Source organism: Carya illinoinensis, chromosome 13 (assembly GCF_018687715.1).
Source record: "Carya illinoinensis cultivar Pawnee chromosome 13, C.illinoinensisPawnee_v1, whole genome shotgun sequence".
Taxonomy (NCBI): domain Eukaryota; kingdom Viridiplantae; phylum Streptophyta; class Magnoliopsida; order Fagales; family Juglandaceae; genus Carya; species Carya illinoinensis.
Genome location: NC_056764.1, coordinates 34010244 through 34025068, shown reverse-complemented (window position 1 = coordinate 34025068; position 14825 = coordinate 34010244). Strand labels below are relative to the sequence as shown.

Here is a 14825-nt window from a genome sequence, read left to right as displayed (position 1 = left end):
TCGCAAATGATTTTAGCCTTTAACCAAATGCTGAAGTAAAATTTATATCAAGCTAACATGAAAAGAAGTTGATTTTAGCTCTTATCGTTCTGCATATGAAATCAATCCAAGCCGAGGTGAATGATGCAAACCCACATGCATTTAGACCAGCCCTTAGCCTGCAGGTAAGAGGGCTACTACCGCCCTTATCATGTGAAAGGGTAAAAGTTTGAAAATAATATACTGCCAAGAAGTATGTAGGCTGCAGAGATGCCCAAATCAGATACGCCCATCTCCTACGTTGTGCCATTAGATTTGAGGCAAACCAATAAAGGGAGGGCTGGCAGACAAAAAGCGTGTAGCCACCTGCCAAAAACCAAACTTCAGAAAAATCCTATCTTCAAATAATGGCAATCCAGCAAATTTAAAACATACTTGAAAAGCTTCTTTCAGAAAGACACCAATTAAAGATTTTTTTTTTTTATTATTATTTTTATAAATAGACACCGATAAACAGATTGTAGTTCTAAGGCCTGCATTACGAAGCACTTGGAATACAGTTGCAGAGTTTCAGGTTTTTTTTTTTTTGGATAGGTAAGTTTGAAGTTTATTTGGGAATACTCCATGCTTCACAAACTATAAACAAATAAATGCAAGTATATTTGAAAGCATCTTGTGCTTTAAAAGAAATAAAAAGAGACATTGATTTGTCAATGTTTTCTTGAGTTAAAAGTGGGCTATATCTTTGCAAAAGCTCAATTTTGTAGAACTCAGGTGTTTTTGTTCATTCTCTTTTGTTATTCTAATAGGGGAGCATAAATCGATCAAGTGGGCTGTACACCTCTATTGGGCACCCAATAGATAACCACATATAGGAGGTCAACTTTCCTGTGAGCAAAGAGATGAAACTTGGCATGGGTTATCTAGTCCTACTTCCAAACCTATGAAGCTGTAGACATAAACCCCACGGACCTCCATATGATCATCAGCAAGCATACCCTTTTCATGCTCAAGACTAAGTTGAACCAACACAAGAAAGGAACCAGTGCAAAATAAATTCGTAAGGCCTATTTAAAAAGGGTATAATCTTCAACAGATCAAAGAAAATAATCAAAGTTAACAGATGAATGAGTCTAACCTGCACATGCATGAAAAAAAAATGCTGTGGCCGCCATAAATGTCAATTGCAGAATAAATGGGAGACAAGAGACAGTCAAGTGATTTAACAATTGACTCTAGTTTATAATTTACTGTATAATTAAGTGTTCAATTCATTTTTTTGGTTAAACAATTTAGTCACTTTGGCAACTTAATTATGCAATTTTTACACTTTATCACACCCCCCAACTAGCTTTTTGCTAATCTCTAGCAAATAATGCAATCAAAGAATGAATGATCCAAGAGTGAGCCACTTAACTCAAAAATCTCTACAAAAGATCAAATCATTTTGAAGTCTTGGGTATTAGAATGTAGTTAGGTCAGGTTATAGCTCAACACAAAGGCTTATAAAATTCTCAAGAACTCAAACAAGGGAAATGAATTTAAGCTGCAGATCTTTGAGTGCATCAAGTGTGTGAACAAATTTCCATTTGTTGGTTTCAAGATCTCTCACAGTAGTATCAGCCTAGCAGCTTTTTCAAGAAAAACCAAAAGGTCTTTACTCCAATTCAAAACCATTATTTGGTGGCTTTCATGCACTTTGAAAGACGCCCTTTTCTTTTTTCTTTTTTCCTTTTTTTTTCTTCTTCTTCTTCTTCTTCTTCTTCTTTTTTTTTTTCTTCCTAGTGGGGGTCAGACCTATGAATGTGCGTCTACCCACACTTTCACAAATAAGCCCTTATCACTAGGTCGCCACACCTCTTGGTTTTCTAGGGGGAATCAGACCTATGAATGTGCGCCTACCCACACTTCCACAAGTCGGCCCTTACCACTAGACTACCTAAAGGATGTTTTTTTTTTTTTTTTTTTTTTTTTATCGTTAAGATATGGTTCATTAGAGTTATTGCTAGCTGCTTGGGTGAAATCCACTGATTGACATCAATCAAACAACAAAAGTATTTATCTTGTGTCTATTAGGGTCATCAATCAATAGCTTTGAAATACATTGCCCAAGTTTGAGTTGCTAAGACTTATCATAAGGTCCTGTGTTGAATTTAAACCAATACCAATGGGAGTTAGTGTGGCCCAAGACTGCAATTATTTGATCTTAAGTAGAGAAGTGTGAAAACAGTAACTTGGTAGTCATAAAATATTTTTTTTTGATAGTTTAAGGGTGGAAAAAATAAAAACGCCAGAAAATATTTAGACCCCACAATTATAAATCCTGAGAGACTAAGTGGTAGAAGACTCTCCTTACCCCCCAACTAAAATGGGGAGTGTCCTCACTGCAAATCATGAATAAAATAAGGCATGAAAGAAAATAAGGCCGAAGGAAAATACCTGAGATGGCTAAGAGGATCATGAAAGTAAAAATGAAACTAGAAAAAAAAGAAAAGAAAAGAAATAAACAGTGCTGAGCCTGAAAAGATAGAATGAAGAAAAAGAAAAAAGAAAACAAAGGAAGGAACAAAACATAGAAGTGAAATAAACAAAAACAGAAATAGAAAAGAAAAGAAATTAAAGCAGAACAAAAATGAACTAATGATCATGAGAATAAGTAGGATCTTCCAAAGGAATGGAAGTATCCTCAAGTGAAAGTTTTGCCTAAAAATGTTTAAATCGTTGGCCATTTACTTTGAAAGTGTTTTCATTTTGAGGATTAGTAATCTCAACAGTTCTATATGGAAACACAGCCTTAACTAAATAAGGACCACTCTACCTCGATCTTAATTTGCCTGGAAATAGATGGAGGCGAGAATTGTAAAGCAAAACTTGTTCATTGGGCTCAAAATTCTTTCTTTGGATGTGCTTGTCATGTAACACCTTCATGCACTCATTTGACAATTTGGAATTGTCATATGCATCTGGCCTAAGCTCATCCCATTCTGAAATCTAAAATTTTCTCATAGAACCAGCATGGTCAATGGAAAAATTGAATTGTTTAACAGCCCAATATGCCTTATGTTCATGCTCAACGGGAAGATGACATGCTTTTCCATATATCAAGCGATAAAGAGACATGTTAAGAGAAGTTTTAAAGGCTGCCCTATAAGCCCAAAGTGCATCAGTCAGCCTTAAAGACCAATCTTTTCTGTTGGGGTTGACTGGTTTTTCTAAGATGTGCTTAAGCTCCCTATTAGCTAATTCAACTTGCCTAGTTGTTTGAGCGTGATATGGAATGGAAACCTTATGATGTATACCATATTTTTTCATGAGGGCAGCAAAGGGTTTGTTGCAAAAATGGGTTCCATTATCACTAATGATAGCTAGGCATGCCAAATCTAGCAAAAATGTTTTCTTTCAAGAACTTAAGCACTACCTTATGGTTATTTGTTTTACATGGAATGGCTTCAATCCACTTAGAAACATAATCAACCGCCACGAGGATATATAAATAACCAAAAGAAGATGGAAATGGCCCCATAAAATCAATCCCCCAATAATAAAAAATCTCAATGACCAAAATGGGTTGTAGAGAAATCATGTTCCTCTTAGTGACTATGACTAATTTTTGACATAGCTCACAAGTCTTGCAAAAAATGTATGCATCTTTAAACATATAAGGCCAATAAAATCCACTTTGTAAAATTTTTGCAACGGTTTTATGTGCAGAAAAATGTCCCCCACAGGCCTCAATATGACAAAAGGAAAGAACAGCTTGTATTTCATGATCAGGCACACATTTCCTTATGATTTGATCAGAACAATATTTAAACAGATAAGGATCATCATAGAAGAATGACTTAATCTCATGCTTGAATTTTCATATGTCTTGAGCACTCCAATGGGCCGGAATTTGTCCTGTTACCAAAAAATTAACTATGTCAACAAATCAAGGCAAATTTTCAACTAACATTAATTGCTCATCAGAAAAAGAGTCAAGGATCGGGATAGTGTGCTCATTTTCAGCAAATGTAAGTAGAGACAAGTGGTCAGCAACTATGTTTTCAGCACTCTTTTTGTCCTTGATGATAAGGTTGAATTCTTGGAGAAGAAGAATCCATTGGATCAATCGTGGTTTGGCATCCTTCTTCGACAATAGATACTTTAACGCTGTATGGTCAGTGAAAATAACCACACGAGATCCAAGAATATAAGTTCAAAACTTGTCTAATGCAAAAACTACAGAAAGTAATTCTTTTTCTGTGGTAGAATAATTTCTTTGGGCTCCATTAAAAGTTCTACTTGCATAATTCATTGACTCCAGTTTATAATTTACTGCATAATTAAGTGTTCAATTCATTTTTTTGGTTAAACAATTTAGTCACTTTAGCAACATAATTATGCAGTTTTTACACTTTATCAGTATAACATTAGGATGAGTCAAACACTAAAAATGAAAAAATATGAGTACACTTCTGGGCACTATATAGAAAGAGACCAAAATAAATGTCTAAAGACAGGTCTAACTGGTTATCTAGACAGTGACTTCAACTATTCATGATTTGATGTATGATATATTCCCTTCAAAAAAGCGTAAGTCAATCAGTGTCAAGAAACACAATTTTTTTTTTTTTTTTAAGTAATAACTTGAATCTTAGAAGAAGATTTATCTGGAAAGCAGGCAATACTTGATCTTTGAACTGTCTCCAGAGAGAAAAGCACTGCTGAAGAATTCTTTTCCTCAACAGAAGCTAGAAAGCCCAGGGAGAAAAAAATTTCAGGCCTTGCCTTTGCATAATAGACAATCAAACAAAGTGCCAAAGACAATATAGGAGATGCGAGTAAGAAGCTTGGCAACTGTTTCAGCTGAAAATATCTCAAGAAACCTACTCAAAAAAAAAAAAAAAAAGATCTATCTCAAGAAACCTAACCCCCTGGCATCAAAAGAAACCATCAGTGTGTACAATATTTATATATATAAACGTCTCGTTTGTGTTTTATTATTTAAATAATAAAATATTACATGAAATAACAAAAAGAGAAGTTAACTATGCATAGAGAGGTAGTTCACTGCTGCAAGTTACATGGACTTAAAAAAATAACCATTTTTTTTTTTCTGAAAGCTAGACAAGGCAATAAATTTTATGAGGCTTAGAACAGATATGAAAGAATTGATGATGCTCCCAGTGAAACAAGCATTCATTTCGAGATATTTCTGTAAAGCAAGTCTCAACAAGCAAAAGGAAAATTTTAAATCTATCAGCCATCTATCTGCGTGATAGGTAAAAGTGTTTCAAGCATTACAGCTGCATAAAAAGCAATGAGGCGATTAGCAAGGTCATCAACACTAGAAAAAAAGAGAGCATACCAATAATGACTTTGAATATACTTGCACAGAAGAGGTAGTCTTGCTTTGCACCAGGGCCTCACTTCATCTATGGAATGTCCTAGACATATATTGTAGTATCCATATGCTTGAAACGCAATAAATGGAGTGAAAATACATATGCAGCTCAAATCACCAGAAATAAGGACCTGTACCGCCAACGGGAATAGAAATAAGAATTACCAAAATCACCATCTTGCCCTGCATCAATGAAAAAACTGAACATAGCCTTGCACAAAAAAGGGAGTAATTTCAAATCAATGATCTCAGACTGTACGACTTTCTTGATAAACATAAAAGAAAAAACCAAATAACCTTTGATCAATTGATTTCTTAGTCTAACATGGTGGATGCTTTTGGCTGACAAGAACTACTGTTTCCATTTGTGATAGAGCCAAAAGAGTCTATTGAGATGCATGAACAAATAGTTCATGAGTTTTCTTTAGACCTTAGTTGTTGAATGTAAAATGATCATATGCATATGTCAAGACTAGAACAGTGAAACATGCAAACTTGTTTTGTAGGAGACCGATTCAAAAAATTTGGTTGCTTGAGCCAGTATCTTATTCCACGAAAAAAAAGAATAGCCTCAACCATAAACAGAAAATATATGTCAGAGAAACAACACAGTATCTCACATAAGCATGTTTTTTGACAAATACAGCATCATAAGCTCAATGTAGCGTCGGAAAACAAAAATAGCCCGCGTTAAGCACTCTGTTAGACCTGGCACAAGTAGAGAGAGCAAGCAGAAGAACGGCAATACTATTTCCACCTGTGACCAGGTGGTATATCCCTCCAATAGAAAACAGGGCATACAGACTCTCTGAATATCTGTCATAACAGGAGCAAGAATAACAATTACACTTAGATTCATCATTTATTTCAAACATCGACTTCAATAGAATGGGCCAGAACATTACATCGCCGAATAAAATACTGCTGCTGGATTGAAGCAAAACAAGATGGAAGCCCGCAATGCGGAGTCAGAATCCTTCAAAATAATAACTGAAAGCCTGTAAGCGTGAAAAGAGAACGAGAAAAACAACAAGCAATTAGAGGAGGGAAAAAAACAGATATAAATGTGAAGAAACCATGCATGTAGTAGACTTTCACGGGCAGAGTACTTAATTTGAGTCTAAGCAATTGTATATCCTAATAATCCAATGAATTATACATCAACCTATATACAGAAAAATCAGACGGAATAATTTGAACTACAATTCATATATATATAAAACAAAAAAATGAAATTCTTATACGAGGAAAAAGAAGAAGAAGAAACGCTTTCAAAGAAAAAAATGTAAGTAAATTAAACTCACTTGTAAAAGTATATCGCCGCGAAGACAAACGTGAGGTTATTGATCACAGAGCCAGACAGCTCCAGCACCGCTCTATATCCGATTAAAGGTACCAACGGCGCAAATACTGAAAAAAAAGGGCTTATTTTTTAAAAATGATGATAAAATAAGATCATTATCTTCGGAATCGAGGGGGAAAAGAAGTTGAAGTGGAATGAAGGAAAAGAACATCACAAACCCGTGCGAGAGAGGAAGGAAATTGCGAGGGGGAGGAGAGGGAGGAAGGCGTAGGACAGCTCGTACTCGTAGCCACAGTGGGCGATGCGGAGGAAGTAGACGGAGTCCCACACGACGCCGCGTTCGACGGCGGAGGCCACAGAGGGAAAGAGAATCAGTGGGGGATCGTGGTGGTGGGATAGGCAGGAAGGGTTGAGTGGGGCGGAGGTGTCGTAGGGGGTGAGGAGTGTGCGCCAGACGATGGTGAGAGCTAAAAGGAGAAGCCTGGAGAGGATATACGATCTAAGGACCAGTGATTGGTGGCGCTTAGAGCCGAATGTGGGGGTGAACGTCATGTGGGGGCGGAGGTCCGTTGCTGAACGTTTAGAGTGGCCACCCGTCGGCAGCCATGGAAGACCAACGGACAGCCTCCCTCGAGTCCCTCTTGATTAAAATAAAATAAAAAACCCGAATGTGGGGGTGAACGTCATGTGGGGGCGGAGGTCCGTTGCTGAACGTTTAGAGTGGCCACCCGTCGGCAGCCATGGAAGACCAACGGACAGCCTCCCTCGAGTCCCTCTTGATTAAAATAAAGAAAAATTCTAAACAGAAGCCCATACACCACACACCATCTATTTTCTTAAATTTTTTTATTTTATCAAATGTTTAATATATGAATAATAAATAGAAAAATTGAATTAGTTTAAAAAAAATAAATCTAAAAAAAAAATTTAAAAAAATTTTAAAAAATAAAAAATATATGGTGTGTGGTGTATGAGGCTTATGAGTAGCAATGCTCTAAAATAAAATAAAAAACCCCACCAATGTCACTAGACTTTGGCCCTTTATGTTGGGCTTTGAACCTCTCGCATCCACATTTTAACGGACTATTTGCTGCTTGTTGGGCCAGAACATTTGGGCCTTATCCTCTTTTCCATCCGTTTGGTTGGCATTTTCATTTAACTCTTCTATTTTATTGCGTGGTGCTTACTATACTCTTCATCCAAAAACTATTATCTATTTATTTCTTGAAATTCAGAATTATCAGAAATTCTAATTTATTCCACCTTAAATTATTTATATTTTTCAATTTCTATTATCCGTAAGATCAAACCAATAAATGAGAAACTGATCACACCACACAAATACATAAAAAAAAGTTAAAGGTGATCAGGGTGGAAACTACTAATTAAGGACACTACATTAATCTTGTTTTGGTTTGTAGTGATCAAGATTAGCGAGTTGGAGGATTCTTCGGTCTATCCATCTGATTTCTAGTCACCTTCCAAATTCTCATTCAAGTTTTGGTGAACCTTCTTCAAGTACAGTATTAAAACTTAGACTCCTCTCCATTTGAGACACACTAAATAATCATGTTTTGTTTCAATGGAGTTCTATGTGTTCACTTCCTAGCATTTATGGAATTATCTCGACCCATTTCAAATGCTATCTACCACCATATTGCCAGGCTTACTTGCTACATCTTGGGAGTTCTCACAAGTATTTGTCTAGTATTGATCATCTTTACTATCTTTAGATGGACTATTTTATCTTTATTTACCATAAGGATATTACTCGTTCCATATCCTTATATATATTTCTTATATATAATTAGAAATATATTTCTTATAATGAAATACAGTACATAGAATTACAAAGAAGTACAATTATAAAGCAGCATCCAATAAAACTCTAGATTGGATTGAACTTTGACACTCATGCCACCATTATAGTGTTTTTCTCAAAACAAGCATGTATTGCGAGTATGTGGGCGACTTCATTCTAGTCCATCAACACGTTGTGGCAGATCCACATGGAGCTTAGCCCTCCCCCCCCTCCCCCCCTTAATTTTTTTTTTTTAAATTCAAAATAGCTTCTAAATTTTATTCATAATTCCATGTCTATAGAAATTGACCCCTAAAAAATTTATAATTTCCTTATTTCCATGTGTTTTCTAAAATTTTAATATACATAGAAATGTTTCTCTCCAATTTTTTCCTATAACCCCTAAATTTTGTATAATTTCTATATATTATCTAATTTTAAGGATGTGGTCCCACTAAAATTAAATTAAAATTAAGATTAGTAGAAATAATAAACCATTAACATTGACCCCAAAGTTTTTTATTATACTATATTAAGTTTCTTAATATAAAATCTAAAGTGAAAATATAAGAAAAATTATTTAAGATTGATTAGTTATATAAAAAATAGTGGAGATGTTTTATTCTTTAAACTTCATTGAGCAAGGAAAAGTTTAAATGTCTCAATTGTAGCATTCTATGCGTAATGTGACACCAAAATAGATAGATTTTGCATGAAATTTGATAAACTAGTTTAGACATTAGAATGAAAGATGACATTCTAAAAGATCACTTGATAGTTTCAATGAAGAAAACAATTTCTAAATATTTCATATTTAAAAAAATAATAATGGATAAAATTTATTCTGTGAAATATTGTCGTAAAAAATCTAAAAACAGACATTAAGTTGTGTTTTTAAAATTTTATTTCTACGTTGTTTGACAAATTCTCAAGATATTATCTACATGATTTTATAATATTTTTTTTTTATTTTACATAAACATCTTATGCGATAAAAAAGTTAGCCCCTAAGAAAAATTGCTGCTTCCGCCACTGCCAACATGAATCACGTCATACACTTTGAACTAACGAAGAAGACATTGAATTTCTGCATTCACTAACCTCTTCTAGATAAATTTAGTTCTTTTGAACTAATAGTTTTAATAATAGTCAAAGAATCCATTTCTAAAATCAATAAGAAAAACTCTTATTATGAAACTCTTGAGCTTGAATTGTCGAGAATTGGGGAATCTTCGGGCAGTTCAAGACCTCTGCAAGTTAGTAGAGGAAAATAAACCCAAGATTATTTTCATTATGGAAACTAAATGTAGTAAAGGTAATTTTGATTGCTGAGAAGGAGATTGAGATTTGTAGGCTGTTTTCTAGTGCAGTTAGTTTTGTAGAGGTGGTGGATTCTGATGTTATGAGATGATTTGGTTAAGGTGGAGATTGTGAACTATTTTCAAAGACATGTTAATGCATGGGTTGTAGATGAGGAAACAAAATTAAAATGGATGTTCACGGGATTTTATGGGCAACCTGATGTAGGGAAAAGGAAGGAATCTTGAGAGTTATTAAATTCACTAAAACCTGAAGGGATGAATGGGTGGTGTATTGTTAGTGATTTTAATGAAATTCTTACTCATGATGAGAAGTGGGGGAGAAAACCAAGGGCTGAAAGGCAGATGGCCATGTTCAGGGAAGTGTTAGAGGAAGGGTGTTTACATGATCTAGGGTGGAAGGGTGATAAATTTACTTGGAGTAATATGCATGAAGACAACTCTTTTACTAAGGAATGACTAGATAGGTAGGGTTGTTGCTAATCCTGTTTGGATTCGGGTTTATAATGAAGTGTGGGTGGAGGTGCTTGCTGCAAGAACCTTTGATCATAAACCCTTAATAGTTCATGCCTTGAAGGGGAGAGAGAGGAGGTGGGTGAAAAATAAAGGCTTTAAGTATGAAGCTTGTTGGGCCTTAGAGGAGGAATGTGTTGGTGTGCTGAGGAATGTATGGGGAAAGGAGGTGGTAAGTAGGGATTCTTTAAATAATGTAGATGCTTTGCTATTAAGGAGTAAGGAGGCTTTTCAAAGATGGAATAGGCAAAGGAATAAAGAGGATGCTAAGGAATTGAAAGAAAAAACTGAAAGATTGAAACTCTTACAAGAAGCTAAAAACAAAGATAATATTGGTGAAATAAGGGGAGTAAAAAATGAGATACGATTGCTGCTGGAATAAAAAGAGGTGAGATGGAGACAAAGAGCTAAAAGAAATTGGTACACGAAATATTCCCATGTTTGTGCTAATCAAAGGAGGAAGAGGAACCTTATAACTCAGTGGTTAATGACCAAAATAGAATGGTTCAGGGAAGTAATGAGATTGAAAGACATTTAGCAGCTATTTTGAGCATTTGTTCACAACAACCCACCCCACAAATGATGATATGGAGGAGTGCTTGAGGTGCATGGAGCCTAGAGTTACAGAAGAGATGAATTAGAAACTTTCCAAACCTTTCACTAGAATGGAGGTAGAAGAAGCACTGAATCAGATGGCACCCCTAAAGTCACCTGGCCCAGATGGGTTTGGAGCATGTTTTTAACAGCATCACTGGAGTACAGTTGCAGATGAGGTGAGTGATGCTGTCCTGGCAGCTTTGAATGGTAATTCTTGGAACCCTTCACTAAATTACACTTTTATAGTACTGATACCAAAGATTAAAGAGCCTTTGTTGGTGAGTGACTATAGGCCTATCAGCCAATGTAATGTGTTGTACAAGTTAATATCCAAAACCATCTCTAATAGATTTAAAAAGGTTTTGTCTGTGATCATTGCTCATACTCAGAGAGCTTTTTTGCCTGGGAGGATGATCTCAGATAATATCATGGTGGCTTACAAGTTGTTACATTCTATGAAAACCAAAAAGAGAGGGAGTTTGGGTAATATGGCCATAAAACTTGATATGTCTAAGGCCTATGATCATATTGAATGGATGTATGTTGAGGCTATATTTAGGGCTGAGCAAAAATTCAAAAATTCGACTCCGACTCTGACAAACTTGTCGGAGTCGGAGTTTTTTCTTCATGAAAATTTGGAGTAGGAGTCGGAGGTAAAGGTCCACTGGCTTCGACTCCACTCCGATCCGACTCTGACTTCACCCCTGACTTCGACTCTGACTTCACATTCCGACTCCGCTCCGACATCGTACATACTTTATAAAAAAAAAATGTTTTCCAATGTATTAATCATATAAATATAAATATAATAACAAGTAATAATAATGTATAAATACTAAAATGCATAATAACATTGTATTTTGTAATACTAATGTATAATGTAACATGTAATACTAATTTATAATAACTAAAGTATTGATTATATAGAATTTATATAACTATACCTTATATAGTTAGTTAAATTCAATAATGTATGTTGCAGTTGATGAGTTTGTGTAAAATCTGTGTAACTAAAATAGAATGAGTTTGGGGCTGTTTTTGTGTTGTTGCAAGGAATGATTGGATAAAACTGTGATTATACTAGGGCTGTTTTAATTTGAGTTATTAATATTGGGGCTGTTTTTGTTGGGATATTTTGAATGAAGAAACTACAATTATACTTATATCTTAACCTAATTTGTTTGTTGTGTTGTAGTTCTTAAATCATGGACATAGAAGGCACAAGCAGTCTTATATCCACAGTTGCATGTTGTCCTGCCATCCCAACCCCAAAACAACCTATTAATGCTCCCAGTCCCATAGTCGATGAGTCTAGCGGACCAATATACTCTTCGATAGGCACTCCTAGTGTCTTCCGTTCTAACCCTCGCCCCCCACCTAGTAGTAGAAATCTTAAAAATAGGTATGGGGTATGGTCCCACTTCACAAGAGTACCCGATTGTGATCCCAAAGAGCCTGTAGCTACTTGTAACCATTGTCAGAGGCAATGGAAATGCCATCCCAAAAGGCAAGGCACTTCGGCCATGAAAGCACACATTCAACTTTGCCCCAAAAATTGTTTGGATACTTGTTGGATAAGAGTCAAATATTCTTAGTCCCGAAAGCAAGAAGTAAAGGAGGGGAAGGGGAGAAGAGCTTAGGGATGACCAAGTACAAAAAAAAAAAAAAAAAAAAAAGTCTAGGCTGCCCTTGCTAGGATGGTGATAGTGGATGAGTTACCCTTTAGGGTTGTTGAGGGAGAAAGGTTTCGGGAATTTGTTAAATCCATCAATCCTAGGTTTCCTATTCCTTCTCGATTTACCATAATACGGACTGTATAAGGCGATTCTTGAGAGAGAATGATAGTTTGAAGAAAATGTTTTTGACCACCAAACAAAGAATGTGCCTGACCACTGACACTTGAACTTCTATTCAAAATATTAATTACATATGTGTGGCTGATCATTTCATTGATAGTAGTTGGAAGTTGCATAAGCGGATCATTTCATTTGTTCGGATTAGCGACCACAAGGAGGCAACAATTGGGAGGGAGTTGGAGAAGTGTATGCTTGATTGGGGAATTGACAAAATCCACACAATTACGGTGGACAATGCTACCTCTAACGACTCTGCAATCGATTGGTTGAGAACAAGGGAAATAGGAAGTGAGGATTGTATTGCAGTTCACGAGTTTATTCACATGAGGTGTACGGCACACATCTTAAACCATGTTGTGAGTGAAGGTTTGAAAGATGTTGATGACTCAATCATAAGGGTTCGGAATTTGATTAAGTATGTGAAGTCTTCTCCCTAAAGACTTGTCACTTTCAAGTCTTGTGTTGATAGGTTAAAAGTTCCATGTTCTAGTTTCTTGAGTCTTGACGTGCCTACTAGATGAAACTTGACTTTTGTTATGTTAGATAAGGCCAAAAAGTATAAAAAAGCCTTCCAACTTTTACTTGATGAGGATCCCTACTCACAAGTTTATTTGTCTGAGGATGAGCATTGGAAAAATGGTATAGGAGCTCCTGGGCCTGATGATTGGGAGACCATAAGAAACTTTTCGAAGTTTCTTCAGGTATTTTATAATGTCACCTTACGTATTTCTGGTACACTATATGTCACATCAAATATATATTTTCAAGAGCTTATTAATATTTATAAACACTTGAATGCTTTTTGTGACAATCGTAATCGACGCTTGAGTTCAATGGCCTTGAGAATGAAGACAAAATATAATAAATATTGCGGTGATCTTGAAAAAATAAATCAGTTGTTATTTATTGTTGCCATTCTTGATCCACGATATAAATTGGTTACTCAAGCATATTGGTTCAAGAAAACATTGGGCGATGAGAGGGGTGGGGAATATGTTGAACTCCTCAAGAGGGATATGGAATATGTCTATGAACAATATGTAGAGTTTGGTGGTAGGTGCGTAACTGGGTCTACGAAAGCTCGGAGTGGTGAAGGTTTAGGTAGTGCATCATTGGGGGGTAGTAGTAGTAGCACCTGTATAGATGAGCCCTTGGACTTTTTGATAGAGTACCATAAAGAGTGGCAATCAGCATCCTTGATGGATTGTAAGTCGGAGCTAGAGCGGTATTTGTTGGAGGATGTTGAGATGGAGAGTTTTGAAATTTTAATGTGGTGGAAAGTCAATTCCACCAAATATCCGGTTCTTGCTCTAATGGCAAAAGATATCTTGGTCATTCCAATCACCACCGTTGCATCTGAGTCAATATTTAGCACAGGAGGTCGTGTCTTGTATCCGTTTAGGAGTTCTTTGGCTCCTAGAACTATAGAGGCTCTTGTGTGCACGCAAAACTGATTGAAGTCCACTCCTACATGCTTCAGTCAAAATTATTCAGAAGCCATTGATGATGCAAAGAGCTATAAGTTAGACTAAGGTAATGTATTCAGAGATTTTTTTAAAGTTGTTATATATGTTGATTTTGACATTTTGTGATACTAACCTCCTATACTTTAACGTCTTAATGTAGAATTAACCACTTCTATGGCCAACTTACTTCGTGAAGATGATTGACAATTTGACATATTAAGGTATGAGTTACTATCCACTCCTTTTTATACATTTTATTTTCCTGCTAAATTTGGTGTAATGATATATTTTTGTGGTGGTAGTTAAAATACCATCTATAGTTTTGTGGCAACCCTTGATTTTTTTATTTTTGTTATCAACATGCTTGAAATACAAGAAGTGATCTTATAATTGTTAAGTGGATTCATATATATATAAATATATGTATATTATATATCCTGTTTACTGGGGTAACATCCTCCTATTTATACATCTTATTTATACATTTTATTTTCCTGCTAAATTTGGTGTAATGATATATTTTTGTGGTGGTAGTTAATATACCGTCTATAGTTTTGTGGCAACCCTTGATTTTTTTTTTTTTTGTTATCAACATGCTTGAAATA

The 14825-nt window shown here is 35.5% G+C and overlaps 1 protein-coding gene across 13 annotated transcripts; it reads right to left on the bottom strand.

Moving 5' to 3' along the window:
- Positions 1-53: 53 nt before the first annotated feature.
- LOC122292284 (GPI mannosyltransferase 2-like) lies at positions 54-7331 on the bottom strand. 13 transcript variants are annotated; one of them, XR_006236891.1, is made up of 7 exons: positions 6887-7331; positions 6670-6775; positions 6271-6363; positions 5986-6181; positions 5330-5496; positions 4650-4712; positions 54-4131 (listed from the first exon to the last, which is right to left on the bottom strand). XR_006236891.1 is itself a non-coding variant. In XM_043100536.1 (5 exons), exons 1-4 carry the CDS (start codon positions 7218-7220, stop codon positions 6022-6024), a joined length of 693 nt encoding a protein of 230 aa, XP_042956470.1. In that variant the 5' UTR covers positions 7221-7331; the 3' UTR covers positions 54-5496; positions 5986-6021. The 13 variants fall into 13 exon arrangements, 4 of the variants coding, with proteins under 4 accessions (XP_042956470.1, XP_042956472.1, XP_042956474.1 ...); XR_006236892.1 differs by lacking the exon at positions 4650-4712 and having other exon boundaries at positions 54-3879; positions 4033-4131; XR_006236885.1 differs by having other exon boundaries at positions 54-345; positions 2798-5496.
- Between the last annotated feature and the right edge of the window lie 7494 nt (positions 7332-14825).

What these genes read in the sequence shown, in the direction of transcription:
- LOC122292284 (XM_043100536.1), bottom strand. Translation starts at nt 7,220, where the DNA reads ATGACGTTCACCCCCACATTCGGCTCTAAGCGCCACCAATCACTGGTC. An exon ending in TTCCTTCCTCTCTCGCACGG is followed by an intron (nt 6,776 to 6,886) that starts GTTTGTGATGTT and finishes CTTTTTTTTCAG; the next exon opens with TATTTGCGCCGTTGGTACCT. An exon ending in GCGGCGATATACTTTTACAA is followed by an intron (nt 6,364 to 6,669) that starts GTGAGTTTAATT and finishes TCACGCTTACAG; the next exon opens with GCTTTCAGTTATTATTTTGA.